The sequence below is a fragment of the Callithrix jacchus genome, chromosome 5, assembly GCF_049354715.1.
Source record: "Callithrix jacchus isolate 240 chromosome 5, calJac240_pri, whole genome shotgun sequence".
NCBI lineage: Eukaryota > Metazoa > Chordata > Mammalia > Primates > Cebidae > Callithrix > Callithrix jacchus.
Window position 1 is genome coordinate 58,966,275 of NC_133506.1, and position 17,000 is coordinate 58,983,274.

Sequence of the window (17,000 nt, forward strand, 5' to 3'; positions counted from 1 at the left end):
CTGTTCTCGGCCTCACACATCATCCTCAGCACCTTCCCCACCTCCCCCAGCCAATCCCCAAAGCAAGACATCAGAGCAGCATGAAGCCTGGAAATAAGCCAGACCCCACAGCTCCTCCAAGCACCACTGATGATGACCCCTCTCACGGGCAGTGGGGAGTGGGGCTTCCCTCCCCTCAGCAGAGTCAGGAGCTGCCTCAAGGTTCTTGCACCTGCCAGTCCCACCGGTCCCCCGGGGCCAGCTTCTCCCTTCCTGGCTTCGGAACAGGGACCGTTGCCCAGTGCTTCCTGGGTCTAGCCACCCGGCGGGCACCCCCTCCCCGAGACTCAGCCCTGACTGCAGGCAGCCAGCCAGCAGCACAGGTGCAGCCAAATCGCCCAGCGCACACGCGCACGCACACACACGTGCGCGCACACACACGCGCACATGCACACATGCACGCACACCGGCACACACACACGCACACCGGCACATAACACGCACACAGGCACAAAGGAACAAACACACATGCATGTAGGCACTGACCATTTCCAGGGGCTCCAGGACACCCACCAAGTTCTCCCCTGCACTCCACACAGTCACCCACAGGTATGCACAATTCTACACCCAGGTCACACACACGCACCAGGCCTGGACTTAGGTAACCCGGTGCCTGCAGTCTGACTCTAAGATGCACTCAGTCACACTGAGACACACCACAGTCACAGCTCATGGGAAATCCCCAGGTCCCATCATGGAGGCCTGACCTGCTGCCGCAAAGCCCAGCCCCTTGGCAGGAAGCCTAGAAGCCGCTGCACAAACCCCCGACTGCCAGGGGCAGCCAGGCCCTTCCAGCCACCCTGGGAATGTGGAGTGGGGTGGGAAGGTCCTTCCTGTGGGAAGCCAGGTGGAGACAAGGGCAGGGATGATGACACTTGGCCACTCAGCAGGCCCCACAGCCTCTTGAGGCCTCATGAATTTTTCAGCGGTGTCCAAAGTGCAGATTGAAGCCGCCAATAGGGTGTCTTGGTGGATCCTGTCTTAAATTACTCACCAACCCAAGTCGGGTGGAGTTCTTCCCCACCCATGCCCTGACTTCAGGACCTACTCTGGGGCTCCAGCTGCCCCAGGACTGACCCCGACTCCCAGCAGCTGCCAGGCAGAGCCACACTCTGGGCCTTGGGGTCCCCTTCAGCCAGACAGCAGCCCAGGTGTCCAGCCAGCTGTAAGCATCAAGCAACACCGCACTGGGGCCCCGGCCCTGACGCTGCACAGTCCCCCACTGGCCAGGGCTCCAGGCACTGTCTGGCTGTGGACCTCCCTGGCCCTTACCCTGGCCACTGCCCTCCAGGTGTCCATGGGCTCCCCAAGCCAACACCCACAGAGCGTTCCACCCTGACCCCAACCCAGTAAGCTCTGCCCCTCCCCATGCCCCTGCCCCCACCTGCTACAGGGAAAAAAACCCACTCTCCACTGACCCCAAGGGGGCAGCCAGAGCTCACACCTCCACTGCAGCCCCTGTTCAGGAAGCTGGAGAGGCAGCCACAGAGGCCCCTCTCTGACAGATGGAGAGAATCAGGCCCCACCCCACAGGAAGGTGGGGATGGGAGCGAGACAGCAAGACCCTCGCTCTGAAAGGAGGGCAGAAACGTGCCAGGAGACCAGTTCCCGGCTTGGACACGCCCCTCCAGGGTGGGTCCTTTAATCCTGGCCACGCCCCTCAGGGAATGTCCCTTACGACCCCCTTTCATCGAGGGAGGAGGCACACGGCGGTGCTGGAGCTGGGACTCCATCCACCACCTTGCCTGCTGCTCTGCCGCCCAGAACTTCAGTCACAAAGCTTGGTCCAGGCTCCCCGGGACCCTAAGAACCTTCCAGAAAGCCCCAAGGTCAAACCTGTTTTCACAATAATACCAAGGCTCCTTGCTGCTGTCCTCGAGTGGACAGTGGAGTTCTCAGAGGCCACAAGAAGGAGGACACTGTTTTCCTGTCCTTTAATACTTCTCACATTTAATTTCCAGCACACTAAGTAGTGGCAGGTGTGACTTCCCTGACTTTAACACCGTGCCAGGGTCCAAAGACCGAAGCTCTTGAGCACCACTGGTCTGAAGCAATGCAGAGCTCTGCCCGGTGCCCCCGGCCCCCTTCCTGACTAAGGAGCACAACCTGCTTCCCCGGGTCTCACCTGCCAGAAACCCCACCTGCCCTCAGGTGGGTGGCACCAGAACTACCCAGAGACTGAGGACTGGGGCCCCCAGGGCCAGCTTCAGCCAAGCCCCTGCCCTCCTCAGAGCTGATAGTGGACAGTCTGCCTTTCTCCTGCTCTTCCCTACCCAGAGACACACCCACCTGGGGAGCACTGTGGCCTTGCACTGAGCGCGGCAGGCAGGGAGGGCTTGCCCCCACCAGCAGTGCCCAGCTGACCAAGGCTGCCAGAGCCATCCAGACTTTGCAACTGCAACTGGGACATGGGGGCCCTGAGTACCTCAGGGACCGCCCAAGGGGGCTCCCACAACTCCAGCTGGGAGCTGTTTCTCACTGTTGTCCCGTCTCAGGCTGACAGATTTCTCCCATTTGGCCCCAGTTCTAACCAGGTCGCATGAAGGACAATCTCACATGGGCCCTTCGGGTCCCACTCAGCCCCTCCCACCAGTGGTGGCCAAGTGGACGCCCAGGATGGGCCAGGGTTCATCAGGAACACCTGGTGTCCTTGGGCAGGGCCACTAGGTAAACACAGGACACCCAGCCAGATCAGAATTCCAGGTAAGGAGAATTGACATTTTTGTGTGAATATGACCCAACTATTTTATACTAACAATTATTTGGTATCTATTCAAAGTCCTGATGTGACCGGGTCCCGTGTCTCCTCCTTGGAGGCCTTGTGGCTCTAACGTCGCGGATTCAAATCCTCCCCATCTAGGGCTGTGCGCTGCCAGCACCCCCGGGGCCCAAGCTCCCAACATCCCTGCCCGGCTGCTCCATCCTTCCTCCCGTTCTGCCTCCCTCTTATGTGGCTTTCAGGGCACCCCACTTTGGGAATGGAAGAAGACACGGGTAGGCCTTCCAAGGGCGCCCGGACCATCACCACTGCCTGTCACTTGCCCTGCCTCATTTCCATCCTCACCCAGCCCAGGGGATCCAGTACACCACAAGGAGGTCAGGCCCGCACCCCTGGGCCTGTCTGTGACTCCATGTGGCAGGAAAGGATTCTGCAGATTTGGTTGAGGATGTCAAGATGGGAGTCATCCTGGATTACCCCAGGTGGGTCCTCAGTGCAATCACACACATCCTCTTAGGAGGGGATTTGACATGGGAGGAGAAAGCATTGTGACCACCGAGGCAGAGTCTGGAGGGACGCTGCCACAGCAGGGAGTGAAGCAGGGACCCGATTCTCCTGGAGCCTGCAGAGCAGAGCAGAGCACGCCTGACAGCTTCATTTCCGCAGTGAGGCTGATTTGGGCCCCGGAGGCCTCGCCATTTGCGGTCATCGGTCACAGCATCCCCAAGAAACTAACGCACACTACAGGGACTTGTGGTCAGTCAGCCTGCCCGCCCTGCAGGAGAACCCCTGAGTCAGGTACCCAGCTGCAGGCAGAGGGCTGGGGCTGGGTGACAGAGATGCGCCCTTCAGCACTGCGTGCAGGGTCAGGGAACCTGCCCACCCTCCACCCCAACCCTCACCTGTATCATCAGGGAACCCACAATTATTTGGTATCTATCCAAAGTCCTGATGTGACTGGGTCCTGTGTCTCCTCCTTGGAGGCCTCGTGGCTCTAACGTTTCGGATTCAAATCCTCCCCATCACCCCGGCCCTCACCTGTATCATCAAGGAACCCACCCTTCACCCCGACCCTCACCTGTATCATCAGGGAACCTACCCTTCACCCCAATCCTCACCTGTATCATCAGGGAACCCGCCGACCCTCCACCCCAACCCTCACCTGCATCATCAGGGAGCCTGCCCACCCTCCATCCCGACCTTCACCAGTTGCAGCATGACTGGCTGTGTGCCAGGGTCACTTTCTCAGAGCAGGGAGGGTGGAAGGGAGCTGTCCTGCCATGCCCCCACCCTTGCTGGCCAAGGGTTAGGGCAGGTTCTGGCCCAGAGAGACCAGGGACCCCAGGGAAGACCCAAAGCCCCGGGCCCACTGACTGAAGTCCCCAGCCTCCAGGCTTTGGGGGCTGGAGTTCCCACAACCATGTACAGAAGGCCTGGACCGGAGGCAGCTTCAGCCACCCGTGACAGGCTTAGGAGGAGAGTGAGACTAGGCGTTCAGGGCCAGGGGAAGAGTGTGTGTGACAGTCACTGGCAGTGCAGGAGCCCTCGGCTCTCATGCGGCCCCCAGAGACCCGGGAACCCTCAGCCCGTCCTCTGCCATGGGGAGGCCCCTCACAACCACACAGGCCAGCTGGCCTTCCAGCGGGGCCTTGGTGCTGGGCCACGGCCTGGGGAACACCGGGCACTCCTCACTGAGGGCTCAGCGCCCACCCTGAGCAGCGCAGGGGACACTCCCACGGGGCCACCGCCCACCCTGGGGTCCAGGGCACGTGGGGCCCACCCCCCAGCAGCAGGCGCACACGGCTCGGCTCAGGGGTCGCTCAGTTTATTGGTAAAACGGGCACCGAGCAAGGCGAGCGCGGGGCGCGGAAGCTGGGGCGGGGGCGCCTTTCCTTTTGAAGAACTTCCACTGGACCTTGATGGCGAGCATCCAGTCGCTGACCGAGGGCCTCTGGCAAGCGGAGGTGCAGACATGCGCCTGGCGGGGGTGCGGGGCGCCGGGGCCGCGCGCGGGGCGGGGGCGGGGCGGGGGCCGGGCCGGGGTTCGGGGCGCGGCGGGGCCGGGGAGGGTCGCGCCGCGGGCGCCCGCGCTTCACTTGCCCGCCTTCTGAGCCTTCTGCGCCGACTTGGTGACCTTGCCGGCGCCGCCGCTCTTCTTCTCTACGTTCTTGATGACGCCCACGGCTACCGTCTGCCTCATGTCGCGCACGGCGAAGCGGCCTGGGGGGTGGGGGTGGGGCGCGTGAGCGGGGCGGAGGACTCAAACCTGGGGCTCCAGCTGGGCGGGCAGGGCGAAGCCTCGTTGGAAACGCCGTGAGAACACACTCAGCTCGGAGCGCGCCCTGGTGAAGACGGTTGGTCTCCCCGAGCCCGGCCCCGTCAGCTGTTCCACCGTCTTCAGGGCAGCCAGGGGCAGGCTGTGGGGTCTTCTCCTCCACGGGAGGAGCTGTGGGGTCTTCTTCACCCGGGGCCTCCTCACCTTCAGGGCCCCATCCGCACACAGAACTCATCCCAGGTCCTCCCAAGGGCCACCTGCACTCGGTGACATGGAGCCCATGGGCTTCCTGCCAGCTCTGAGCTCCACAGGAAAGGAGGCCCCGCTGCCACCCACACCCCATTCCGCAGTCTCCTGCCCTCAGCCTGATCAGCCACCGCCCAGGGACCAGCCTGGCTCACCGAGAGGCGGGTACTGGGAGAAGCTCTCCACACACATGGGCTTTCCCGGGACCATCTCCACGATGGCCGCGTCACCAGACTTCAGGGACTTGGGGTTGTCCTCCAGCTTCTTGCCAGAGCGCCGGTCGATCTTCTCCTTCAGCTCCGCAAACTTGCAGGCGATGTGAGCTGTGTGGCAGTCGATGACTGGGGAGTAGCCGGCACTGATCTGCCCGGGGTGGTTCAGGATGATGACCTAGGGGCAGAGGCATGGGCAGCCATCAGGCCCAGCCACGGTGGGCACCATCAGGGCCCAGAGCAGGGCTGGGAGGCCCAGTCACAGGCCCCCCCCACGGGCTTGTGGGCTCGGAGTGCTGAGTAGAGGAAGCTCAGGCTCTGAGGACCAGCCCCCAGACCGGAACCCCCAGACCTGAACCCGCAGACCAGAACCCCCCAGACCTGAACCTCAACGTCCTCATTAAGCAAGAGATAAACAGCTGAGAAGTTCATTGTTTCAAAGGGGCAGGAGCAGCACTTACTCTGCGAACCCCAGCTGGAACAAAGGCCAGGGAGTGGGGGGTGGTAACAAAATTGACCTCAATTCGTGTTCAATTGTCTCTCAATGAAGCCACTTTTAAAAGTCATACAAAGAGGCTGGGTTTGGTGGCTCACCCCTGTAATCCCAGCACTTTCAGAGGCCAGGGTGGGTGGATCACTTGAGGTCAGGAGTTCAAGACCAGCCTGGCCAACATGGTGAAATCTCATTATCTACTAATAATACAAAAATTAGCCGGGCATGGTGATGGGTGCCAGTAATCCCACCTACTGGGGAAGCTGAAGCAGGAGAATCGCTTGAACCCAAGAGGGGGAAGTTGCAGTGAGCTAAGAGCGCGCCACTGCCCTCCAGCCTGGGTGACAGAGTGAGACTATGACTCAAAAAAAAAAACCCATACGACAAGGCCAGCTAAGGGGGCAATGAAAACAAATATAGAGAACTAAATTATGACAGAGCTGTCTCAGGCAGTAAGTTAACAAAAGCATTTTTCCAGGATGAAAGTCGGACCTCAAAGGCCGGGCATCCCCACAGTGTGGCGTGGGCAGCAGACCCGGGGACTGTGTGGAGGCCAGGCAGCCGCCAGGCCTGGGCCCCTCCCAGCACTGATGGACCCCCCCGCTGAGTCCTCAGTGGCCCGGTCAGTGGCATGGGGGGGTCCGTTTTCTCCCCCACCAGGCAACCTGCTGACAGCAGCCCCACCAAGGACAGTTCCCCTGCTGCCCCACAGGCGCAAACCCCAGGACCCGGCGAGGCTGCCGACCTGGGAGGTGAACTGCGCGGCCTCCTGAGGCGGGTCAGACTTGCTGTCCCCACACACATTGCCCCTTCGGATGTCCTTGACCGACACATTCTTCACGTTGAAGCCCACGTTGTCGCCAGGCAGAGCTTCGCTCAGAGCCTCGTGGTGCATCTCCACCGACTTCACCTCCGTGGTGATGTTCACCGGGGCGAAGGTCACCACCATGCCCGGCCGCAGGATGCCGGTCTCCACCCGGCCCACGGGCACCGTGCCGATGCCTGTGAGAGAGGGGCTGTGAGGGGAGGCAGGGCTGAGGGGGTGCTGGGAAGGAGATTTGGGGAGAAAGCCTGGAGACCCACAAAGTCTGGGACTCAGTACCCCCACAACAGGCCTGGGGGGTATGGGGCCCCATGGACAGAGTGCAGGGGAGGGGAGTCCAGAGACAAGGAGACAGAGCTTCCAAGGGAAGTGGGGGCTCCCCTGCCCAGCTGGGGAGATAAAAGGCTGAGCCAGAGAGCTCCAGGAAAAGCCACAGGGGCAGAGAACGGGGAGGACAAGCAGAGAGGGGGCTGTCTGAACCTGGGGTCCCATCCATACCCCTGGGAGCACCTTCCCTCAGAGGGGGGCAGTATGGGGCTCCTCCTCTCTCTGAGGACCCCTCCCTGTGAGTGTGGGCCAGGCCACTGGACTGCTCCCGCCTGGGGCCCAGTGGCCCTGCTCCCTGCTGGTTCTGGGGGCTGCACTTACATGCTGCAGGTCTCTGTCGTTAAAGAGGCCACTGAGCTGGACACAGCCCAGGTGCAGTGCCACCTGAGTGCCCCCAGCGTTTCTTATAGATCTGCTTACACCAATTGTGTGGCTGCCACATGGGGGTCTTGTCTCCCCCAGGGTACCTCCACCCCCAGGGTACCTCCACCCTCACCTCCCTGGGCTGTGATGGAGGCCTGTGTAGCCTCCAGCCGACTTCACTGAAGCCGGTGGCTGCGCCCTGTGCTGGAGTGAGCATGACACCCCGACTGTGCACAGATGCCTGCAACATCTCTGGCTGCAGCCCCCTGGCTGGGGGTCTCCTATCAGTGCCCCCTCTCTGGGGTCTCAGATTTGTTTACAATTTCTCTTCTTGGGGAGATGAATGGATGGGTGGATGGAGAGGTGGATGGGTGGATGGAAGGATGAATAGATGGACAGAAGGATGGATGGGAGAGGAGGTGGGTGATAGATGGATGAATGCATGGGGAAGTAGATGGACAGAAGGCAGGATGAATGGGGTGGGTGGGTGGGTGGGTGGATGGATGGATGGTTGGATGGGGAGGTAGATGGATAGATGAGTGGATAGGAAGGTGGATGGATGAGTGGATGGTTGTAAGGACAAAATGGATGGGTGGGAAGTGGGTGGGTTAATGGATGGATGGATGGATGGATAGATGAAGAGGTGAATGGAAAATGGATGAATGGAAAGATGGGAAGATGGATGGATGGATGGGTGGATGAATAGAGAGAAGGATGGATGGGCAGGGCAATGGATGGATGGATGAATGGAGAGGTAGATGCATAGATGGATAGATGGTGAGGTAGATGGATAGACAGAAGGACAGATGGGCAGGGAGGTGGGTGGATGGGTGAGTGGGTAGATGGGTAAATGGACGGATGGATGGATGGGGAGGTGGATGGATGGATTGATGGGGAGGTGGATTGGTGGATGGGTAGATAAACATACATGGATGGGCGGGGAGGTGGATGGGTGAGTGGATGGATAGATGGATGGATGGATGAGGAGGTGGATCGATGGATGAGTGGATGGGTGTATGGACAAGATGGATGGGTGGGAAGTGGGTGGGTTGATGGATGGATGGATGGATGAAGAGGTGGATAGAAGATGGATGAATGGAAAGATAGATGGGGAGGTAGATGGATGGATGGGTGGATGAATGGAGAGAAGGATGGATGGGCAGGGCAATGGATGGATGGATGAATGGAGAGGTGGATACATAGATGGATGCATAGATGGATAGATGGGGAGGTAGACGGATAGACAGAAGGATAGATGGGCAGGAAGGTGGGTGGATGGGTGAGTGGGTAGATGGGTGGATGGACAGATGGATGGATGAACAAAGGATGGATGAACAGGGTGGGGGTGGGTGGATGGATAGCTGGATGGAGAGAAGGATGGATGGGCAGGGCGATAGAGGGATGAATAGATGGATGGGGAGATATTTGGATGGATAGGTGGATGAGTGGATGGACAGAAGGATGGATGGGTGGGGAGGTGGATGAATGGATGGATGGATGGATGGGGAGGTGGATGGATGGATGGGGAGGTGGATGGATGGATGGGTGGGGAGGTAGATGGATGGATGGATGGAGAGAAGGATGGATGAGTTAGGAGATGGATGAATGGATGGATAGAGAGGATAGATGGGTTGGGAGATGGATGGATGGATGGATGGATGGATGGATGGATGGATGGATAGATGGGGGATGGAATGTCCCCCAGAAAGTGTGTGGCAAGGGGAGAGATTGGAGACAGCCTGGTCTTGGGAAGCCTCATAGGGCCCTGGTCTGGGGCAGGCAGAGCTGGCCAGGCAGGTCTCCAGCACAGCACCCTGGCTCACCGCCGATCTTATACACATCCTGCAGCGGCAGGCGCAGGGGTTTGTCCGTGGGGCGTGTTGGGGGCAGGATGGTATCCAGGGCCTCCAGCAGGGACACGCCACTTGCATTGCCTTCCTTACGCTCCACCTTCCAGCCCTTGAACCATGGCATCTGGGTGGAAGGGAGAAAATCAGTCCATCACAGAGACATCTTCGGCCTCCCCAGCCTCCCTGGGCTGCCTCCAGGAGTCCTCTGTTCAGGCTAAACTGGCCTCATGCCCTTTGAGATGAAGAATTTCCCACACTGCTCCACCCTAGCTCAGCCCCAGCATCACAGGGACCCTGGAAGGACACCTCTCTTAAAGGAGGATTACAAAAACACAAAGTGTCCCTCCCAGCCCAGGCTGCTCAGGAGTTGCTGACACTGGAAACAAACCCCTAGTCCAGCCACAAGCCCTGGGGCCCCTGACCATCAGATCCAGGGGGGGCAGGCGACTTGAACAGCAGGAAGGGCCAAGGGCCGGGCCCCCTAGGGACTGAGCTGGGGGAAGCCTCACCCCAACCCTAGCTCCTGGACACCATGCTGCCTTCAAGCTCAGCCCAGCCCTGCCCGGAGCTTCTCCCGTACGGCCCCGTCCCCTCTCCACAGAGCCTCCCTTCGGGCCACACTGTGCCCCACACCCCAGGGCCTATGTAAGCAGTCCAGGCCAGAGGGGAGTGTGGAGTGCGGGGTCCTTGATGGCTGGCGGCCTCCCTGGGGAGGAAGAGGATGGCCTTCACCACATCATAGCCTGTGAGGAAAGTGTCATTACAGGTAAACAGCACCAGCCACAGGAGATGGAGGTGGGGCTGGGGCAATCCCTGTCAGCTGTCCCCAGACCTCAGCTCTGGGCTCTGCTGCTGGTCTCAGTCTCCCCGCTGTTTCTACTCTCACGCCGGCACCCTCACTGTGGGCAACTACCGCACTGGTAGAGCCCAATGGCAGCCATTCTGAGGTGTCCCCTGGCTTGGAGAACCCTCGGAACACAGTCTCAGGTTCTGAAAGTGTCCACTCATCACCTCCAGCCAAGGCGGAGTACCTGAGCCACAGGCTGCTCGCACAGTGAGCGGCCAACTGACCAGCCAAGAGCCAACTGTTGGCCCTCCCCGTCAGCCCAGAAGACTGCACACTTCCCAAAGCCCAACTGTGCTCCAAAACCTCGGGGAGGCAGCCAGGGAGCCCCCCATGGCCCAGCCCACAACCCCTGCACGGTGTCCAGGGTCAGGACAAAGGCCTGGCAGAGATGAAACCGAGCACCCCCATGGCAGGGTCCTGGAGACCAAGCTCATGGGCCTGGTGCTGGAGGCCGCTGCCCCTGCAGCGCTGACGTGGGGGACCGGCCCTGGCCAGCCTCGTGGGAGGCTGAGTGGAGGAGCAACACTCAGTGCTGAGGGGGATGGGGCTCCCCGCTGGGCCCTGAGCCAGTTAGGGAAACCCAGCAGGTTTTGTGGGGAACCTGCATGTCCCAGGAACAGGCTCTCAACCTCCCCCTGCCACCTACAGCTGCCTTGCTCTGGGACAAGGGGTCTGGCCAGCCCCCACGGCCCACCCCGCCCCAGTCAGCCACTCACGTTGGGTGAGGGCTCCAGCATGTTGTCACCGTGCCAGCCGGAGATGGGCACGAAGGGCACGGTGGCTGGGTTGTAGCCGATCTTCTTGATGTAGGCGCTGACCTCCTTGACAATCTCATCATAGCGCTTCTCACTGTAGGCCGGCTCCGTGGAGTCCATCTTGTTCACACCCACAATGAGCTGCTTCACGCCCAGTGTGTAGGCCAGCAGGGCATGCTCCCGAGTCTGCCCATTCTTGGAGATGCCCGCCTCGAACTCACCCACGCCCGCCGCCACGATCAGGACTGCACAGTCCGCCTGTCCAGTGGAGGACACAGTGAGCCCGGCCCCACCTGCCCGCTGGGGGACACAGTGAGCCTGGCTTCACCTGCCCAGCAGGCAAAAATGCAGTGAGCCCGGCCCCACCTGCCCAGCAGGGAACACAGTGAGCCCAGCTTCACCTGCCCAGCGGGGGACACAGTGAGCCCAGCTTCACCTGCCCAGCAGGGGATGCAGTGATCCCAGCCCCACCTGCCCGGCAGGGGATGGAGACAGCCCAGCTTCACCTCACTCCCAGGTTTATTCAGGCAGTGGGCTGGGATCTGAGCAGCCCGCTGGGGCCTTGGGGAAGGAGACATGGGGGTCCCTACTTCAAGGGCAGTTCGAGGGCCTCATCACCAGGCCTTGGGTCAGGGGACCGAGGTTCAGCCCCGGCTTCACCACCAATGGGCTTTGTGCCCCTGGACAAGTCACTGCACCTCTCTGGTCCTGTTCCTCACTTGAGGACAGACTGAGGTCATAGTTCTCAAAGCAGTTTGGAGGTGGTGGTGTGCGTCCTGCCATCTGCAGGATGCTGTGTCTGGGGTGTCTGTGCGTCTCTGTGAGTGCTCCAAAATGTCACAGTCCAGGCCTGGCTGGTGGCACCTCTGCCCACTGCTCAGGATCCCCATCTTGGCCTTGAGCCCCTCTGTCTATGAACGTGGGTCCATGTCCACATCTGCCCGTCTACCTGGGGACTCTGACACTGGCCAGGTGTCCTCACAAGCACTGGATTTGTTCTTAGGGGGCTCTGACCCAGGATGGATGAGGGTGGCACAATGAGGGGTCCCCTGCCCTCACAGGAAGTACAGGAGTCCCAGCCAACCCAGGGTGACCCCAGGGGACCCCAGTCTCTTTGAAGGGTGTAGCGGCCGCTCCCCCAGCCTCAGCTGCTGTGCCCTGCTCACCTGGGACGTGCCTGTGATCATGTTCTTGATGAAGTCTCGGTGGCCGGGGGCATCAATGATGGTGATGTAGTACTTGGTGGTCTCGAACTTCCAGAGGGAGATGTCGATGGTGATGCCACGCTCGCGCTCTGCCTTCAGCTTGTCCAGCACCCAGGCATATTTGAAGGATCCCTTCCCCATCTGGAGCAGGTGGGGGTCACGGCTGAGGGCGGGACCCGGGACCCAAGTCCCTGGCAGCGGGAGCTGCTTGTCACCGCCCAGCAGGCAGGAGAGACGGGAGATGGGGTCCAGCACTCCCTTGCTCCCCGCCAGGGTCCTGGGTCGCCAGCCCCCTCTGACCCACACCCAGACCCTGCCCCCTAGGGCCGGCCTCTCCACCGGCTCCTAAATGGGCGCGGCCACGCACGTCCACCAGCAGGTGGCGTGAGGGCCTGGGAGTCACTTCATCTCGGAACGAAGTCGCCAGATGGGATAAACCCCTCCCTGGCGAGGGCTCCCCTTTATCTGAAGCTGTGTATGCCCCCAGATCCCTTCCTCAGCCAGAGGCCAATAATACCACCATGTCTAGGGCTGTCAGATAAATAACCCTCTGTGTTATTTGTTTAAAGGTAGGAGAAAGGAAAGTGGAATGAGGTCAGGAGGAGGGCCTGGCCATACAGCTCCTTCCTGCTGCTCCAGCCTCCCGGTCCCTCTGAGGCTTCCCCTCCCCTTCCTCTCTCTGCCAAACAGGGGAAGCTGGGGGGCCTCACCCAGTGGGACCCCCACAGCTGGGGATGGGCTGTGGTCAGGGCAGCAGCTTCGGTCACTACCCAGGTGGGCACCAGTCACTACTCAGCCGGGCAGAGCTCCCCTCCAGAGCCTCAAAGAGACAGGACTCTGCCCTCCAAGAGGCTGCCCAGCCTGAAGGGGACCCAGATGAAACCCAGCTGGGGCCTGAACCAGGAGCCCTCCGAAACCCCCACCTCCTCCCAATGAGGCCAGGTAAAGAATGATGCAGGTTCCTGGCCCAAACGGGTGCAGCTCAGAGCGCCCCAACCCCCAGGACAGAGACTCAGCCCAGGACAGCGACTGCCCTCCTGGGCTCTGGCCTCCCACTCATCATCCAGGTGAGAGCTCCCACAGGCCCTCCCAGAAGTGCGGTTCTCCCCAGAGCCCTGAGCGGGGGGGCGGGGGCACAGAACAGATCCCTACTCATGGCTGCCCCCCACCACCATCTCAGCCACGAAAGAGGAGCTGCTTCAGAAGGTCAGCCAGAGGGCCGCCCCATTCAGGACCCCCACCCCAGGGCCGCCCCAGACAGCAGCCTCCACAGCCCAGCAAAGAAAATGGAGCAGACGGGCCGGCTGCCCATCACTCAGCTATTAATAGCAGTGTGCGTCCTGGCAGGGCCCTGGGACAAGTGAGGGCAGCACCACCCCCAGCCCCAGCCTTGGCCCTGGGGAGAAGGGGGCAAGGCTCCAGGGTCCTCAGCCCCAGCCCAAGTGGGCTGCAGACCCTCCCAGGCCACCTCCCTCACCACAGGGCAAGACTGGCAGTTCGATGGTCACCCCTCCCCCACCAAGCTCCCCCCAAGAGATGCTGCCCCACCGGCCCCTCTGAGGCCTGAGTGCCCCACAGCGGGGGTCCCTCCTGCCCCGGAGGAGGTAACCTGAGCCACATGGCCTGGGGCTGGGGAGATGCCAAGCCTGGCTACCTTGGGAGTTGGGGGGCTCCTTCTCAGGGGGCAAAGAGAAGAGCCCCCATGCTCACCTCGGCTGCCTCCTTCTCAAACTTCTCAATGGTCCTCTTGTCAATGCCCCCGCACTTGTAGATGAGGTGGCCCGTGGTGGTGGACTTGCCGGAGTCCACGTGGCCAATGACCACGATGTTGATGTGGGTTTTCTCCTTACCCATTCTGCTGGAGTGTGAGGGGCTGGCGGGACCCGGGGTGCTCTGGCTCAGGGTGAGGGGGGCTGCAGTGTTTCTGTGGGGCCAGTGGTGGGGGGAGACAGGTGGTGAGGAGCCTCGGGGAGACCCACAGAGACTGTCCTGGCCAGGCTGGGCCCACGTCCCTGCCCACAAACCAAACCCCCATGTTTGGTGGGGAGAGAAGAGTCCCCCCACCACCCTGCTGGACCTGGCAGGGGCCAATAGAGGCTGTACCCTGCCCCCACCCCACACGGGAGCCCCAACAGCCCCATCTGCTGTAAATAACTGGGCACTGGAGCCCTCCACCCATCCTTGCGAAGGGGTTAGCCTTCGTTCTGGAGGGACCACGCAGCGCCCAGCTGGGTGCGCCCATGACCAGCAGAGCTGGGTGATGAGTCACCTGCCCAGTGCTCCAGGGCCCTGTCCTCCATGCTCCCCTCCCTGGGCAGGGCCAGGGACACTGTACCCCACCCCCACCCACTGCCACCCAGAGAGATGGCCACTGCTCCCCACTCCCCTCCTCAGGCAGGGAGGGCGCCATCTTCCCCTCATCCCTGCCTGGCAGGCTGGACCAAAGCCCCGATGGAGATGCACTGCCCAGATTAGGGACCCAGAAGAGCTCGATGCCCCCCCCCAACACTCTCACAGGGGCAGACAGTGGCCAGGAGGTGGGGGTCCCTGTTCCAGCCAGAGGAGGGAGGACCCTGCCCAGCTAATCCCAGAAAATGCCAGGTGGAGATGCCCTCAGCCCCGTGGGGGCATGGGGGGACCCTCCCTACCGTTCTCTCTGGTCAGAGCCCTGGGTCACAGCCCCGTCCCATTGCAGAGGTCAGTGGGGAAACCCACACTGCCCCTCGGGGACAGGTGGCTGGGGGAGGGAAACCCTGGGGTGGAAACACGGGTGGGGGTGGGGAGGGCCCCCAGGTCTCACCAGGTCCCTCAGCGTCCTCTGGCCCAGCGCCCCGGGCCCGCAGGGTCCCCGCGGCCCCAAGGTCAAGGCTACAGGGCGATCGCAGCCCAGGACCCGGCCTGCCGCCCCCAACCCCCGCCCCGGCACAGCTCGGCCAAGGCGGGGTCCCCCAAGAGCCGGAATCCGGGCGCGCGGGGTGGGTGCGGGGCCCGGCCGCCCTCTGCGCACAGGACCAGTCCCGGGGGGGCCCTCAGCGTTTGGCGGGGGCGGGGCGGGGGCCAAGCGTCCTTACCCGGAGCCGAGGTCTCAGCCAGAGGGACTGACGGCGCCGGCGCGGCGGTTTTATCTCCGGGAGGGGGTCCACCTATTGACGGTGGCGGCGCAGTGCACCGCGCCCTGCAGCACGGCAATGCGGAACGCGCGGGGGGCGGGGCGGGGCGCGGACGCGGACGCGCGCGGGCGGGGGCGGGGACGCGGGGGGATGCGGGAGGTGCGGGCCGCGAGGACGCACGCGGGAGGCCGAGGAGGAGCGCGCGGCGGCTGCGCGGGAGGATGGAGGCCTGGAGGCGGCGAGGGTAGCGCGCGGCGGCCCGGGAGGCGGGGCCGGGGAGCAGGTGCACTGCAGCCCGGGAGGCCGGCCTGGGTCTACCGGCTGCTCCAGGCCCTGCTCTTGGGGGTTGCCCAGGGCCCAGGGGCTCTTCCTAATGAGGTCCGGGGCTCAGGCCTCAGGGTAGAACCCTTAGGGTAGAATCTGCTGGTTTCCAGCCCCTGTCCTCATGCGCCTGCCCTCCTGGACGCACTCTGATAGGCCAGAGGCTCTGCCGGCAGATTCAGCCCAAAACCACCCTCCCCCTGAGACCCTGGTCTCCCACCATGCAGGGAACGCTGGAAGCCCGCTCCCAGACCCAGGGACATCCTCCAGAGACACTCCCTCCCCGTGCACCTACCTCCAGCCGCTGCTGGGAAACAGTGCCAGCCAAGGGCCTGACTCAGGTCCAGACACCCAGGCCCCCTGCGCAGCACCCCACCTGGCTGCACCCCAGTGCCTACAGCTGATCCTCATATGAGATCAGGATGCCAAAGACCCGGCCACACTCTGTCGAAAGTGGGGAGTCCCTGAGGTCCTGGGCACACGGGTAATGCCAGCATGGGTAGTGAGGAGGGGATGTGGCCCAGTGTGGACTGTGAGGAGGGGACGTGGCCACCATGTGTTGCATGAAGACCAGGATCAGGGACTTTCTCCCAGACCCCGAGACTGTGTCACCTCACCCAGGTGTTCAAGTCTACCCTCCCACACTGCCCCGCCCCCGACTCGGATCTTCCTGCCAGCGCAGTTTCAGGAGGGGTGTGCTGAGTGGGGGCAGAGCCCGGGCACTTGTCCTCTCAGCCCTGAGTGCCCACTGGGTGCAGACATGGAGGCACCAGGTCCAGCCTAGCACCTGCCGCTGGGCAAAGCCATGGGGATCCCAGAGCCCAGACCCCTGCCTGGCCCACTGGCAGGTGTGAGGAAGAAGGAAAGGCAGGGGCCCAGGGTAGTGGCTGGGGCTAAGCAGTTCTCCCCAGCCAGTGGAGAGGGCCTCTCAGAAGGACACTGGTCTGTGGCTGCATCACCCCATAGGAGTCCAGGGCCACAGGCAGGAGGGGAGTCAGGGAGGGCTGCCAGATGCCCCAGCACTTCTGAGTGCTGCTGATGCCATCGAACAGGAGCCAGAAATAAAAATAACCGCCTGGCGAGAAAGCAAAGCCCACCCCACCCCACCCAGCTGGTCTCTATATTTATCTCCTCCCCTGCAGCCGAAGGTTAGGCTGGGATTTGGGGGCGGGCTTGCTGCAGGTGTTCCACTGGCCCCGGCTGGGGCGGATCACACTGGGCAGGAGGCTGGGATCCCTAGGATGCCCACCCGACTCCCCCAAGGACCACCAGGACTCTAGGCTACCTTTTCCAGACACCCCTCCCCCCGGCTCCTGGCTCACCCACAGCAGTGCTGGGAGCTCACATGTGCTGAGGGGGTCTTGCCACCCACAGGAGTGGCCCCTGAGAGTGGAAAGTGGCAACCTGCCCACAGC

At 62.2% G+C, this 17,000-nt stretch overlaps 1 protein-coding gene across 2 annotated transcripts; it reads right to left on the reverse strand.

Moving 5' to 3' along the window:
- Positions 1-4,567: 4,567 nt before the first annotated feature.
- Positions 4,568-15,251, reverse strand: EEF1A2 (eukaryotic translation elongation factor 1 alpha 2). 2 transcript variants are annotated; one of them, XM_008996256.4, is made up of 8 exons: positions 15,226-15,251; positions 13,865-14,078; positions 12,116-12,295; positions 10,911-11,207; positions 9,321-9,471; positions 6,730-6,986; positions 5,435-5,669; positions 4,568-4,978 (listed from the first exon to the last, which is right to left on the reverse strand). In XM_008996256.4, the coding sequence occupies exons 2-8, from the start codon at positions 14,006-14,008 to the stop codon at positions 4,851-4,853; spliced, it is 1,392 nt and encodes a 463-aa protein (XP_008994504.2). In that variant the 5' UTR covers positions 14,009-14,078; positions 15,226-15,251; the 3' UTR covers positions 4,568-4,850. The 2 variants fall into 2 exon arrangements, with proteins under 2 accessions (XP_008994504.2, XP_054112888.1); XM_054256913.2 differs by having other exon boundaries at positions 14,955-15,251.
- Between the last annotated feature and the right edge of the window lie 1,749 nt (positions 15,252-17,000).